Genomic DNA, 16770 nt, shown 5'->3' with positions numbered 1-16770 from the left:
TAATTGTTGACCAAGGGCACGGGTAAATCTTACATAAGTTAAGTAATTTTACATTGCCAAAACAATTTGACTTTATGGTATTCTCCTGGGCCCAGTTTCATAAAGCTGCGTGAACAGAAACTATTGCAGATATAAGAGATGTTAAATTTGCATCGGGGATAAAGAATATTAATTTTTTTTTTTTTACCCATACACCGATGTGTGTTAGCACTGTATACTCGGTACTTTCCCGAGTCCTGTGAAAAAATATCACAGGCATGTTACTCGGGTGGGATTCAAACCCACGACCCTTGCAATTCTAAAGCAGTGTCTTACCAACTAGACTACCGAGGTTGCCCGGTAGCTAGAGGCAGTTCGAATCCTATGTTTTGGCAGCGGGTACCGCAACGATATAAGAGATGTTAAATTTGCATCGGGGATAAAGAATATTAATTTTGTTTTTTTACCCATACACCGATGTGTGTTAGCACTGTATACTCAGTACTTTCCCGAGTCCTGTGAAAAAATATCACAGGCATGTTACTCGGGTGGGATTCGAACCCACGACCCTTGCAATTCTAGAGCAGTGTCTTACCAACTAGACTACCGAGGTTGCCCGGTAGCTAGAGGCAGTTCGAATCCTATGTTTTGGCAGCGGGTACCGCAACGATATAAGAGATGTTAAATTTGCATCGGGGATAAAGAATACTAATTTTGTTTTTTTACCCATACACCGATGTGTGTTAGCACTGTATACTCAGTACTTTCCCGAGTCCTGTGAAAAAATATCACAGGCATGTTACTCGGGTGGGATTCGAACCCACGACCCTTGCAATTCTAGAGCAGTGTCTTACTAACAATAAAAAAATTAATGACTATTGCAGAACAATTTTCTGCTAAAAAAAAAATGAGCAGGATACCAGTCACAAATTGTCCTTGTGACATGGTAGTTGGCTGGTAACCTTATTCTGGTAAGCATAATTTTGTTATGCTTAGCTGATTTTGTTGTTGCTTAAGCTGCTTTATGAAATAGGGTCCAGGTCTCCTGGGAACACTTCAAGGTTATACACGGACCATATAAGGAACTTAGTTCAAAACAAAGTCTGAAAAAAGGTTTTCAAAATGTACCTGATGGATGCCGAGATGTTTACCGACGTTCTCTGAGACGTAGAAAATCTTCCCTTTGCGCGAGATGAAAATTACAAATCCATTTAAGGCCTGCAAAATATACAAAAGAAAATCCATCATTTTATAACATACATGTTTGAAGACTGGTCAGTCGAGCGACTGGTTGCTTAACAATGAAACTTTTTGTTAGTTGTAAATTCAACAAAAATGATACAAATAATAATTTATCCAATTTGTACTGTACAAATCCATTCTAAAAAAATTATGAAATAAATATTACAATAGCAACAATATCATGATCACAAGTATTTGAGAAAAATGTAACAGACAAACACGTCATACTTTCAACATATTAATCATTCGGAAGCTTTATGTAGTAAGTAGTATCACCACATCACAATAATTTGGGTTTCTCTTAAACTTTTCTCATCATGTTCTCAACACACTTTTTTTAACATAACAGAAGTGTATCTTGTCTATGGCTTACATTTACACATAAATATATATTAAATTTTAGCATCGTAATCCCCCCCCCCAAAAAAAAAAAAAACCACAACAACAACAATTAAAACCATAAGGTGTAGAACCTGTACTCATAATACGACTCATGCATAAACATAAATGTGCAATGGATCAAGAACATAATGTAGACACTAATTCCCATAAAATGGGTACTCAATATTATTATACTTCAAGGATTACTTTTCCAACATTCAAGAGAATGTTTTATGACATTTATGACATTCATACAAAGTACACTCAACCTTAGCATTGTCATAGTGTCACAGATGGTACTTGTATGTATTGTCCAAGACAAAAGTTTTGGACTACATCTTTGCAACTGCTCGCTTGCAAACAATAATTTGTACATGGCTGTTAAATCTACACAGCCACAGTCTAAGATTTGTCAATTTAAGGCCCTTTTTGAAACCACATCATGGACTTAGGCTCTGGCATGTCATTGCTAAAGCGGTTTAGTGCTGTGGACTCAATTTCTGGTGGCCGAGTCATCAGGGTGTAGGTTCGAACCCTGGTCATGACTCTCATGCCCTTGAGCAAGACACTCAACTACAATTGCCTCTCTCTTCACCCACGGGTAACAGGTACCTGAGAGGACAGATATGGTACTCGGGATTCAGCTTGGTGTGTTGAATTGACATATTTGGCAGATGGTTTAAAGTAAGAAATAAATGCCCCAGTGACTATTGGGGGAGGGTTGTTAGAGTACCATTAGCATCACTGAGTGAAGGATTTGAGCACTGAACGAGAACCCAATAATATTATGAAGCCATGGTGGTATTATGGCATAACAAAATACCACTGGCACTTACCTGTAGCATAAGGGCGCCATCATTCACGTCGCCGCTTTGTTTTGTTGCTGAGGCAGCGGTGGGCTCTTCTCCAGAGGTAATTGCTTTCTGGTTCAACTCTTCCAATAGTGCATTCCCCTCTGTAATACACACAAAGGTTGACCATGTATCAATTTATGATTGATGATGGTGCTATAGAGTACTCAATACAGAGCACAAACAACAGAGTATATAATACCGGGCCTGACTCAACAATAGGGAAATGGGATAAATATGCAGTCAAGCCTTTTAGATGAATTAGATGAAGAGCCACGCTTGATTGCGTTCTCCAAAAATGTATAGTGCAGCTGGAATGCGGTTAGCTAAGTTCTTCTTCTTTTTTTATTTGCACACGAATCATTCAAAGCAGAACAGTTTTATGGACTGACCTACAATAATAAACTTTTCAAGCTAAGTTAATACAAAATAATGCTGATTTTTCTTGGGACAAAATAAAAAAAAATTTGAAAATCAGACTCAAAAAGGAAGAATATCATGTCTATTTTAGCGAGTCTTTTTTTGTATTGTAAAACTCTTCAATGTTATGGTTACACCTTGTTTGATGCACCTGAACATGAAAAAGATTAGTTGTATGATCTGATTATGTGTGGAACAAAAACTCTAGGATTTAACTTGTATGTTCCAAGAATATTCTCCAGACACCTTTCATTCTGATCAGAAGAAATCCATTACTCGATGAAATGAGGCAAATCTAACGATGAAATTGTTGCTGGCAGTTTTCATGGCACAATCAATTAAATTGTTTTAATGACTTCGGGCAGAGTTGCATGAGTGTTTTATTAGTTAGTCTTACTTCCTTTGCAATGTAAGTTGTCTTCAGTCTGCCTGACGAGTCTTTAAAGTTTAATGTTTCAATCGCAAACATTGTCATACCCTGCTGATCACAGACTGCCAGCAAAATTGAGGCGAGATTGTCAATGAAACCTACCCCCCCCCCACCCCCCACCCCCCCTGTCTCTCGGAAAAGATACTCCTAAAATCGTATTCTTCAATTTGTAAAATCAATAAGAAACACTCACAACTTATGCTCATTCCCTCAATTTATGTGTGTTTTCCCACTTTATTTGATAAAAACTTCACAGGTTGATTCTATGATGGAGGGGTACCTGTAGTTTTCATGTTTGTCTAGTATGTTTATTAAAAGGCAGTGGACACTATTGGTAATTTCTGAAAATAATTATTATCATAAAACCTTTCTTGATTATAAGTAATGGGGAGAGGTTGATAGTATAAAACATTGTGAGAAACGGCTCCCTCTGAAGTGGATATGTTGAGATACACCAACTATGAAGGCTAGTCTTTGACAATTACCAATAGTGTCCACTGCCTTTAAAGGGAAGGCATCTGTTTGGTCATCACTCTTTTAAAATTAACGGCAATACAAACGTTTGGTTAGAAGCCCAAAGTTTTTCGATAGTATATATAGAAAGCATTTTGAGTAACGTTTCACTTCAAAGTAATAAGTGGTTATGAAAAATATATATTATTAGTTTTTATGCCCCAAAATTTGTATCTGAAAAGCATTACTGTCAGTAATGATTCTCATATTGTGTATTCTTATTCCTGATTTTTCTTCCTGCATGAATATATTCCCTCAGGACTAAAAATGGGACCACCTTTTGATATCAAATTTTCACGTTAGTTTTATTGTAAACATCTACATAAAACAAACAAACAAACGCCTCCAAAAACCTAAGGTATACTTAGCTTTAAAACTACATATAGTAACTTCCAAAAGTTACTGTTCTATCATGCCTTGAATTTGTACATGTACGAACATGTACAATTAAAGACAAACAAATTCTGCCCCTTGGAATCGTTAAGAAACCTGGCCTGATGTGAGGACAATCAAAACGATATTTGACATGTCCTTCCTGTACTCGAATCGTTTTAGGAAACCCGAGTTTGTCCTATTCGTTTGTTTTATTTTCGGGTTTTTTCAATTCAGGCAGAGGATTTTTTTTTAATGTGAGTGAATAGCTCTTGAATACTCCATAATAAAACACTGCATTAGACATGAATGCACAAAGAGGTTTGGCATTTCCAAAGTGTTAGAGGATTTGCCACAATTGTAAAACCAGACATGTGAACAGTGTGGCATTCTTCTTCCCTTGATTGTCAGTATAAATCTTTCAGGAAATTTTGAGGGCAAAAAGACAGACGTTATTATTGTTATTATTGTTATTATTGTTATTATTATTATTATTATTATTATTATTATTATTATTATTATTATTATTATTATTATTATTATTATTATTATTATTATTATTATTATTATTATTATTATTATTATTATTATTATTATTATTATTATTATTATTATTATTATTATTATTATTATTATTATTATTATTATTATTATTATTATTATTATTATTATTATTATTATTATTATTATTATCATTATTATCATTATTATCATTATCATTATCATTATCATTATCATCATTATCATCATTATCATCATTATCATCATTATCCTCATTATCATCATTATCATCATTATTATTATTATTATTATGATATAATATTAATAATAATAACAACCTAGAGAAACCAGGAGACATTCTCCTGACAATTAAACCAAACTGAATTATTTATCAAGGTGGAAGTTTTTCCATTAATCCTTCTGTTGGAATGAATGAATGAGGTAGTTTGCACGACTGTATCCCCTCCCCCTTCTCTCACTGTCAAGCTGAATTCCTCTGCTTATCATTTATTCACGGTTAAAGGCACTGGAAACTACGGTAATTAATCAAAAAAATTGTTAGCACAAAAACTTTCTTGGTAATGAGCATTGGAGAGCCGTGTTGAAAGTATAAAACATTGTGTGCTGCCTCCTTCTGAAGTTACATAGTTTTTGAGAAAGAGGGAGTTTCTCACTCAAATATTTTTAAAAAGACTTAAGGCCTGAAGCCTTTTTTAGGCATCTGAAGAAAGCACACAAATGTGTGTGTTTTTTCTTTCATTATTCTCTTTCAACTTCAATGACCAATGGGAGACTTTCCAACGCTAGGTGGCAGCAGACATACCGGGTAAATTTCCATAGACCTTATCGCAAATACCGGGGCGCGCGCGTAAAGCTTGGAATTAGGTGCATTGTGGTCTTGCTGGTATCAAAATTTGATCCATATCTATCCCACAATGCACCTCATTCAACAGTCTGCGCTTGCGCATTGGTATTTGCGATAAGGTCTATTGTTTACGTAGTTCTGAACATGCACATAATTCTGAGAACAATGGATTTACCCGGTAAGTCTGCTGCCCTCTATCGTCCCAGAAAGTCTCCCATTGAGTCAAAATGTTCACAGATTTGTTATTTTATGCATTACATGTAAGGTGGGATACACCAAGTGCGAAAACTGGTCTTTGACAACCAAAGGTGTCCAACCTTTAAAGACAAATGAGAGACCATTTTGAGTCAGCAACGCATTGGGATAATTTTTGATGGTCACCTGAGCAACCTACTGACCCAATTTCACAACAAGACAGCATGGGGTTGCGCTCAGTTGGGAATGACTGTGATTACCGCTGAGGAGAAATTTCCGTTTGAGTCTTTACAGGGTAAGTTGTTTGATACGACTAAAATAAAATCTACCACTACACTCAGAAAGAAAGCCTGTCACAGTTTTTTTTTTATAGAAATGTTAGGAATACTTCTGTACACAAAATGATTTTTGTTATTGTACTACATACTTTATGATGAAGTGTTCAGTATTGCTGAGCAAAGCTCCAACTGAGCAAAGCCCCAACAAGGAAGACATAATCGCCAATCACCCCCCCCCCCTCCCTCTCTCTCTCTCTCTCTCTCTCTGTGAATGGCACACACATCAGTTTGCGATATACACATAAAACCATGAACTATGATTGAAATCCCGGTATTAAATAGCATTTTGTAGTAGATAATAATATACAAACATGTAAGAAGTGCATAAATTAAGTTAACACGTTCTTGGGTACTTCAGTGAATGCTGCACACTCTACACACACACACACACGTTCTCTTTAATGTCTACTATCAGACAGTAGCTTTTATTTCTAGCAATTGAACCAAGTGTTGGGTCATCTGCACTTTCGTTCTCCCCATTTTATCATTTTGTTTCCCATTCTGATGGAGAGAGTACTTTGACCTGCGAAGATCAACTGTCAATTAAAGGCGAATGATTCGCGTGCACACCAGAGAATGACCAACTCACACTTGATTCAGGACATTGGATGTGTTGTTTGATCTTCAGGTTTATAACTCATCAGCTGAGAATGACCAACTCACACTTGATTCAGGACATTGGATGTGTTGTTTGATCCTCAGGTTTATAACTCTTGATTAGTGTGACAATATTGTTGGCTTTATGGGGTTTTTTTTTTTTATGAAAATGTTCAATGCTGGTGTCTGTAGAAGGGTTGGAGGCGGGCGGAATTAGGGGTTGAGGTCATTAATAATATGACATTTTTTTATGTATTGCTTTAAAGGTAAAGTTTACTTTTGGTTTTGGGACTGCTCGGTTGCTTTTATCTTTTAAATACAAATGTAGATGTATACAATAAAACTAACTTGTGAACATTTTATTTTAAAAAGTGGTAGCAATTTTTAGATATCGCCGAAAATCTGGAGCGGTCATGTTCACGCAAAAGGAACAATCTGTACTTCGAATACACAATCTGAGAAACATTAGTGACAGTAACGCTTCTCAGATTAAAATTTTGGGCCAAACAACTTGTACCTTTTTACACAAACTACATTCTTTTGAAGTTATCTCAAAATGTTGTATACTATCGAAAGCTGTTGTAAGTTTTTATTGCCATTAATGTTAATAGTGATTATCGATAGTTAGCTTTAGGATTGGTATTTATATGATACTTGTTGAATCTGACAATAACCAGTTATCGAGTTGGTAATTGGTACCATTCTGAAAATAATGGGAAGATTGTGCTTGGTTCCATTCACACACCTATTAATAACTAAACTTGTTAATAAATACAATACGTCTAGGATATAGGCCATACTTTTCAGTATATCTATTCGTTTAATCTTTCGTAAAAATATTTACAGGTTTGACATTGTGATGTGCCTCTTGAAAACAACAGTTTCCCTTTACAAATAAGTTTCTCCTCATTTCCTTTAATTAAAATAAAAGTGAATAAAGGACCCCCCCCCCCCAACCACCACCAAAAAACCCAACCCCAAAAAGGCCACAACAAAAACAACACCACCAAAATCAACAACAACATAAAATAAAAAAAATAAAAAATTATATAAATAGTGAACAAAATTAACACATTATTTTAACACAAATACCTGATGGGGAAATTCCTAATACAATCCAGGATGTCGTTAAAATATCATCTCCACAAGGGTGATCCAAAGACAAGGATAATCAGCATTGACGTAAGCAATTTGTGTTTTGTGTCATTTTGTGAATATTCCAGTAGTACACATGTAGTATCCCCAAGACAGGGTACTGATTACAAATTAGGGGCGTTCTTTATCAGGTAGACTGTCCACGAGTACACACGACAACAATGTTTTGCATTTATGGTACGTTTTACACTAGTGCAGCCATAAATTATACCTGTTTGAATAGTTATAGGCAAATATAAGTAACTAATTTGGGCCTAAAATCATATAGTTTTTCATCTAACTTGTATTGGGTTTTGTATTTGCTGTTAATAATCCATTTTTTCATAATAACGGTTATAGATTTTGCAATTCGCTCTTTGGCCGCGATGGAATAATTATATCCTAACAGACTCAATTCATATAAAATAAAAAAATCTTGTTTCTTTCTTACAAAACCTGTTGAACAAAAATCTGTAATGCCCTCTCTTAAAAGTAACCAGATAACTTATTAAACGGTTACAATTACTTTTTCACTTCTGACTGGAAGCTAGTTAGAACATAATGTCCCAAATGCCACCCCATTTTGAATTACAAGAGAAAACTCTGTGGCATTTCCTGGTTTCTAATGTCACATTTCAGATTTCAGAAAAGTGGTTTTGAAAAGAGTAAACTATTTCACAACTCGTTTGTAATGATCAAAACACCGTAATCGTGTTGGTATTACAGATTTCGTTATTGCTGTTGACACCTAAATTAGAAATGCTGACCGACACTCAGAAATATGATTCTTGTTTATCCAGGAAGTTCCTGTACCTCATACAGATATTCAGGGTATTTTATTCTCAGAAAAGTGAGTTCCTAAGTGAGATGAAACTGAACATATGTCAATATCTGACTGGATTTGGAGATTATAGTACTCAAGAATGCATGCAATGACCCTTTCAACCACTTGAAATCCCTCTTGGAGATATGCTCTCCCTTACAATGTAGAAAAGACAGTGGGGGGGGGGTATAGAAGACTTACTGCAAATCGCGATGAGCTGCAAACATTTGCATGACCAAATTATTTGATATTCAAAAAAATACATTCATAAAAAATATGATTTATTTATCACCTTCTCTTGGAAATCCGTACTGAGTTAAATATCTCCCACCCATCGAAATGCTTTGCTCTGTTTCATGACTTGACAGTACATGTTGATTTTGGCCCTAAGAGAATTCCGCAGCTGATATGCCGGGCAGCTAATACACTGACACCTGCATCTTGTTTTGACCAAACTCTGTGCATTACAGCTAAATAGACATATTTAAAATCTAAAAAAAATGTGCAGATCAGTTCGATTCACCGAGTAGCCTATATGCCAAAGATTAGGTAGTAAAAAAAGCTTAAACTTTTTCCGGAAAGCCCCTTTTTTTTGGGGGGGGGGATAAAATACCTTTCTGGGAGAACTTTTTCATGCGGAGGTAGCTTGTGGTGAGTCTTATGATAGAGCCCTTGTCCAGGCGACTGATCACTTCCTCTGGGTACGGGAGAAGCTTGGACAGGGCCGAGATCTCCACTGCCTCCTTGTCCCGCCTCATCTTGGCTGCATGGCGAGACCGCTCCGCCCTAAAGGATTATAAAACAGAAAAAACAAATCATTTTATAAATTGTCCTGCAATTCAAGAAATCACAAAGATCATATGGACCCCAGGCTTTGAAATAACCCACTGCCCCCACAGCAATTGCCGTGGTGCCCTGTGCATTTGCTGTGGTGCCCCTTTGCAAAGTTCCAACACAAATTTTCATTTTTCTCATAGAAGTGCCCCTTACCAGAGCAAAATTGCTGAGCCCCTTCAAGAGCGAAATTCAAGGCCCGTGATCCCAGCCACTTGCACCAATATCAAGCGCGGCTTTTGTCTGCCACGATCTCTATTTTAGGTGTTCAAACTGCACATTAAAACTTAAACCAGGCATCACCTAAAATGTGCACAACACTGTACACAGGGACATTGACTCCCCAAAATGGCACAACAACAATTGTTGTGTTGATGACGTCAGTTAAATTGGGTCAATAGTTCAGTTGTTGGGTCTTTCTTTCCAGTTATTGAAAATGAAACAAAAACAGATGTTCCCCCCCCCCCAAAAAAAAAAACTCGAGGTCAACTTGCAAAAGTGGAGCATGATTGCATATTATTATGTGGCTCACTCTGGACGGTAAATGGAAAACCAAGCTAAAATGTGCACAACACTGTACACAGGGACATTGACTCCCCAAAATGGCACAACAACAATTGTTGTGTTGATGACTCAGGTAAATTGGGTCAATAGTTCAGTTGTTGGGTCTTTCTTTCCAGTTATAGAAAATGAAACAAAAACAGATGTTCCCCCCCCCCCAAAAAAAAAAAAACTCGAGGTCAACTTGCAAAAGTGGAGCATGATTGCATATTATTATGTGGCTCACTCTGGACGGTAAATGGAAAACCAAGCGCAAACCAAAACCCAACTTGAAATATAGACAGGTAATGGCGTAATATTTCAGGTGTTCCGAACAGTTTGACCAGAAACAAGTTTCATGAAGCAGTCAAGTTTGATGTCACTGTTTGGCAATCACAGCCATTATATTCTACCAGCAAAGTGCTATTCACACGACAGCAATTTAACTGGGGTCCCTTGGCTAATATTAGCAAGAGATTTTGCAAGAGAACTTGGACAAAGAAACAATTGTAGTCCTTTCATACGAGGTACATTTTGTGAAATTTTACAACCATGCAACTATTTAGCAAGGGATCCTTGCTAAATTGCTCTCGTGTGAAAAAGACAGTAGTGTTCACAACGGGTACTCAAAATACGTCTGACAGGTAATGACATAATATTTACACTGGACAGGTGTTAATCAGTTATTCACATTGACAATATTATTTAATTCAACCTTCCTGTTCCTTATTTTTTCAGGTGGCACACCCAGGCTGGACAAATTTACTCAGCCATGAGCCAATAGATAAAGAAATGTTGTGTCATTGTTTACTGATGTTATTTTGAGAATGTTTTCAATGAAGCGTCCAGTCTCACAGTATCAACAGGGCACTTTTAAAGTAGATTTGCATAGATACCAGACCCTGGTACATAAATAGGCTTTCAGCACCTGACCATTTTATTGTGTATCAATATGGTATTGCAGCTACGTGTACATGTAGGCCTCGCTAAATGTGTAGAGGATTTAACAGTTGGATTGGACAACGTGATTGGAGCTGGGTAAACATTGTGTTGAATAGCAAAGCAAATGCATGATTCAGCAATGTTTCAATCCACTTTTTCAAGAGGTTTGATTTGATGATTTTTGGGTACTGCTTCATCCCCCATGATGGGGAAATAGCCCTTTTCACACTGTATCTCCTATCCCCTTGAAATACAGCCTTAGGAGGCCCCCACCCCACCAAAAAGTTATCTTTAACCAATATTCATAAATACCCCAGACAGTTTCTCTACTCCTACTTGTGGAGAGCGCATCACGTGGGGGTGTTTAAACCTTTGATAATGACCAGCTGGAGCTGTTTATAACAAGCTGGCTTCCGCGTGTCGGGCGCGCAAGATTATCACACGGATCGCAATTCATAGCTATAGTAACAGCGCATAATCTAAGCGCGCTTGAGTCTAAGCAAGCGCGTGCGCGTACACACAGCCCACGCGCATCGAACAGACTCTCCACAAAGTTTTGGGGGAAAATATATCAAACCTCGAACTTTCAACTGTTAAAGTGTCTATAACTGTATTTTTTTACGTTTTTTAACAAAAGGGCATTTTATGAATGGGAATAAAGAGTAGTGACCATTTGCCAGTGTAGATCAGGGGTAAAGAGAGCCATTTAACCCTGGGGTTGCTCCTGGGGAAGTAGAATAGTGTGGAAAGGGCTTATGTTATCACATGTGTACATGGTGGTCCATATCTTAAAGACTCGAGGGGTGTTTTTATTTGAAGAGAGACAACCTGAAGGGCCTTAGGACTCCCCATATCAAATTGAGCAGAGGATAAAAGTTTGGGTCAGTTGACAATTTTCCCTGTAAAAAGCTGTGGGACTTCCAAGTATTTTTAAAGAATTCTTTAAATGTTTAGTATTTTGCGCTGTATGTTATGTTTATTTTATGGGGTGCACCCTGGGTATAGAATGATAACATCTGATGTGCTGCCATTCATGAATGGTGTGGGGGTGGGTGGGTGTAAAATGCAGCTATCCACACAAATGTCTTGAGTGTTGTGTTTTGACTGGCAATAGTAGAATTACTGTCTACAAAATTGTCTGCACATCTAAATGTAAAGTCTGCACATGCATGTGATGAGAAGGTCATTTAAACACGCAGCTGTCTGACTCTGAATGAATTGTAACCAGGGATTAGCTGGACAGTGGGTACAATACATTCATTGTCAGCCCTTGTCATGACTAATGTTACATAATGATGTCTGCATCAGACACAGGTGTCGCTGGGCTGAATGTCCAATGAGGAGCTATAGTCTTCCAATGAAGGGACAGATCAAAAGAGTCTGATGGCATGGGGTCTTTAGCTGTTCAAATGGTGGGTGGCACAAGGGGGGGGGGGGGCTGAGAAGATCTCTGATATTTTGTAGGCCCTAAAAATAGTCTATTTTAGACACATTTGAGAGCCAAAGAAGGGGCCAGTGAAAAAATGGTGCCCAATTGTGAACTAGATCTTGTTGACTTCCATGCCAACTTTATGTATTTTGGATGTCACAGGCACTGAAAAGTGGTGCTATTTGACAAGAAGTGTCTTAGAGAAATTTTATCAAGATGGATGATTGGTCGTATGGAAATGTATACAGGGGTTTCAGTTAGGGGGGGGGGGGGTAGAGGCCATTCACTTACTTGACTGTCTGTATACTTTATTTTCCTTGATTCACCTTGCCTTTATAATAAGAACATAATTACTAAATGAAATGTTACAATATTTTTTTGTTGATCAAAAAAGCATTGCTTGAAAATAAAATAGGGCCTATTATAACATCTTGCTCAGTAAAGAGTTAATAAACACCACATGGTGCAATAGACTGATCCATTAAGCTCCGCCCAATTGAGTATTGACCAATCACAATCCATTGCGCAACCAAAAGTCTGACAAATAAAGTCTGACATGCGTGCGTGTATGCTTGGCGCTCGCGGCAGAGTTGTGCAGAATGGCATTGGAGAGGCTCACGTGTTCTTGCTCACACATGCGCCGTGGGAGAAGCCTAAAGGATCTATCTATTAATTCCTACTCTGGCTGTGTTCTGATTCAAATCTCTTTGTAGTTTAATATCAAATAAGCACAAACATGTATGACTGTGGATCTCTGCTACTACAAGTTTACCTGAAAAAGAGGTGGTCAAACATTGGGAATTTTTTTTCTTCAAGAAAATGCTTTTTAGTGGCTCAATAGTATATGGTCTTAGGAAAAAAAGTAGGATAATTTTATTAAGTAGAAGAGCTGACCTACATGAAGACATGGTGTAGGCCTTTTTAGTCTTTTCAGGCTATTAAGGGAAAAGGTGGGGAAAATGGGAGGGGGGATCGTAAATCATACTGAAGACATAAGATTATCATGTTTGTCTCAAGCAGAGGGCCAGGGAGACGAATGCGACAATTCCATCCCCTCACACACAATCTTTTCAAAACGTGCGCTTTTGGTATTACGGCTTCAAACAAACAGACAGACAGCCGAGCATAAGCCAGAGTGGACGCCACAGTCGTTGTGGTGTTAAGGCCTGAGTATTAGAGTCCATGTGGGGTGTCGTGGCCGAGCGGTTAAGAGCTCTGAATTCAAGCTCTGCTGATTCTGTTCAGCAGAGTGTGAGTTCGAATCCCGGTCGTGACACTTGTGTCCCTGAGCAAGACACTTAACTATTATTGCTTCTCTCCACCCAGGGGTAAATGGGTACCTGTGAGGCAGAGATGGTTCTTGTGATTGATTTAGCCGAGTAGCGCATTGGTTGCACAAGGCTGTATACTCCCCAGGGAGCTGAGATGGTTTAAGGAGTGAATTAAGGCCCAGTGACCAGGGCTAATATCTTGAAGTGCTTTGAGACACCCGTTCGGGAGTGAAAAAGCGCTATATAAAAACTCAATGTTATTATTATTATTATTATTATTATTATTATTATTATTATTATTATTATTATTATTATTATTATTATTATTATTATTATTATTATTATTATTATTATTATTATTATTATTATTATTATTGTTATTATTATTATTATGTGCAGACATAAAATACAAATGTCCTCACTGGTAATCAAAAGATGTTCATGTGCATAATCCAGGGGTGAGAGTCATCACTAAAATACTAAATGTCTGAAACCATGCTCTAATTTAAGGAGGTACATTAAAATGGTGACATTTCCATCTTTTGATAACCCTTGGAATTATTTCAGCTTCTGGAAACAGGAAACACTATTCTCGCCACAAAAACCAAAACAGCTGACGGAGCAGAATTTCTTTATAATTATAAGTGGAGAAGAAAACGTCAACCTTTCTTTTTTACCAGGAAGGCATAACAAAGTCTAAATTCAGATTTAAAGTCTGACATCTCTCATTCATGACAATCTTAGTGGAATGACTTTTCCTTTTCAACTCCAACTAGTCCAGTTATACAAGAAAACTAAGTTCAACGGTAAATCTGCGACTGGCTGGGTATATTGAAAAGGAAAAAAAAACACACCTCTAGTTCATGGAAGGAAAATTGCCACAAAAGAGCATCTGGCTACGGTAACAATCATCTGAAAAGGGATTACAGGACTCTAGGAATTAAGGAATGTACTTTACACCGTAGTACAGCTGCATAATATGTAGCCTGTGGCAACAAAACTCTCAACACGCAATCAAAGTCTGGGCTGGAGCACCATTTACCTGGCCCGGTCATTGACTTTAAAAATGTCCATTCATGTATAATGTATATTTCAAACGACTTCTTGTACCAGAAACACAAACCAATATGAAGAATTGATACTGTATTTAGAAAGATTAAATGACAAAATGATTGTCTTTCCCTTCTCTTTTCCTTAGATATTGTCTAAATACAAAAAAAGTGAAAAAGACACTGGATGTGGAATTTGAGCGTGGGGAAAAATTTGATTGTGGATTTGCAAACCACACAGGCAATATCATTGCTTGTTTTCAGAGAAAATGTTAACATCATACCCTTATACTTATTTATTCTGTTTGAAAGGCATTTTGTGAATGATTCATAATTTTGCAATACAATGTGTATGTATCCTTGATATTTTAAAATATGATGCCAGAGTGTGTAACAGACACAGTATCAACATGACATGTAACCTAGATACCTTACATTTGCATTATCAATGTTACATCTGATATTTTCCTTCAATACTCAATTCTCCCGCTCTACAGGACAAATTGTAGCAATATAAAAGGCAAATGGATGACTAGAAAAAGACGCTTGTTTTTTCCCAGAGATTGTATCGAAAACAGAACATGTTTTTAGACTGCTCTTACAAGAACTGCCGTCTCCACAAAATGTACATTTCATTAAAACCATTTCGTCATTTACCATCCCCCATTTTCATTTTGGTCTACAGTTGAAATCCAAAGAGTAGCCAGTCTGATTTCTGTCACTTTTCATTGATTCCATAAAACTCAGAATCTGGTGAATATAAAATGGGCCGCATGCACTTTGACGTCAGGCAGCAGGGTGCTACAAAGAGCTGAAAATAGTTGTTGCTCATTGGCCAATCCTGTGTGCTACGAATACAAACATGATATTGTGTATTTCCATTGATTAATCACTGTTTTCTCAAAGATATGATGGGGGATTACGTCAATGTATTTAATATTAATGGTTTATTTATTCATAAATATTTATAAAAGACACTGGCAGTAAAAAAAACCTGAATTGTCTTAAATTACTCTATTAAAGCTTTCAGATTTATAGTCTGTGCGAGTCTCGTGCGAATTGACAACCAGAATTGATCAACTCAAATAAAGACTACATTTTCCAATGAAACCAAATCTTCTTTTTAAATTATAATCTGGGGTTGAACAAAGAAAGATTGACTACACAATATTTTCAACAAAGTCATAATTCATAGCCTCAAGTATGTGTACTGCTTTTATTAGAAGATTAAAAACCATCTACCATAAAGATGATTTTCATTCAAGAACACTAATTCATTTACTGTTGGTTTCCGTCAACAAAAGGATTCCGGTATTCCCAAATGAGGCCATTCAAAACCAAATTAATTGCGGCATTGTGACGATACCTGCGACTGATGAGAGGTAATGAATGTCATTGTGTCGTAATATGGATTACAGCGTTTTGAGAATATTTTGGGGATGACAAAGTGTGAGCTCTGACTGTATGTGATAACTGCCTCACCTCAGCGATTTGCACGGAACTATGATGCTTAGCAGAAACAGGTTACTGTTACTGGAGTGTGTGTTTTGGTGACCCTGACCAGAAACAAGTTTCTGATGTGAAATTCACCGGCTGAAACAATTTCTAAGAGCTAGGCAAACATGGTTCAGTACCATAAACAGTTTATGACATAGTATTAATTCTTTGAAATGAACTCTCTCAAACTATACACCCTTATTCTTTATTTGAATTTCATGTAAATGGAACTTTCGCGTAATGATTATAACATTATTAATTTTGGTTTTTACCCATACACCGATGTGTGTTTGCACTGTATACTCAGTACTTTCCTGAGTCCTGTGAAAAAATATCACAGGCATCTTACTCGGGTGGGATTCGAACCCACGACCCTTGTAATTCTAGGGCAGTGTCTTACCAACTAGACTAACGAGGTTGCCTGGTAACTAGAAGCAGATCGAAACCTATGTGTTGGCAGCGGGTACCACAATGATTATAATTAATATTCTTTATCCCCGATGCAAATTTAACCTCTCTTATGATTATAGCATTGTTGGAATTCCGTACATTTTTCCACTTGTTTGT

The 16770-nt window shown here is 37.1% G+C and overlaps 1 protein-coding gene across 1 annotated transcript in view; it reads right to left on the bottom strand.

Annotated features, from left to right (window-relative positions):
• LOC117287950 (nuclear factor of activated T-cells 5-like) overlaps nucleotides 1–12347 on the bottom strand; it is a 35242-nt gene extending 22895 nt beyond the window's left edge. Inside the window, exons 1-4 of the mRNA XM_033768646.1 lie at nucleotides 12247–12347; nucleotides 9255–9427; nucleotides 2439–2557; nucleotides 1108–1197 (exon numbers count right to left, since the gene is read on the bottom strand). Coding sequence (XP_033624537.1) covers nucleotides 1108–1197; nucleotides 2439–2557; nucleotides 9255–9427; nucleotides 12247–12347 — 483 coding nt within the window. The remainder of the gene's footprint in view (nucleotides 1–1107; nucleotides 1198–2438; nucleotides 2558–9254; nucleotides 9428–12246) is intronic.
• Nucleotides 12348–16770: the final 4423 nt, after the last annotated feature.

Source organism: Asterias rubens, chromosome 1, assembly GCF_902459465.1.
Source record: "Asterias rubens chromosome 1, eAstRub1.3, whole genome shotgun sequence".
Classification (NCBI taxonomy): Eukaryota; Metazoa; Echinodermata; class Asteroidea; order Forcipulatida; family Asteriidae; genus Asterias; species Asterias rubens.
The sequence above is the reverse complement of the archived record's forward strand: the minus strand, read 5'-3'. Positions and strand labels throughout refer to the sequence as shown.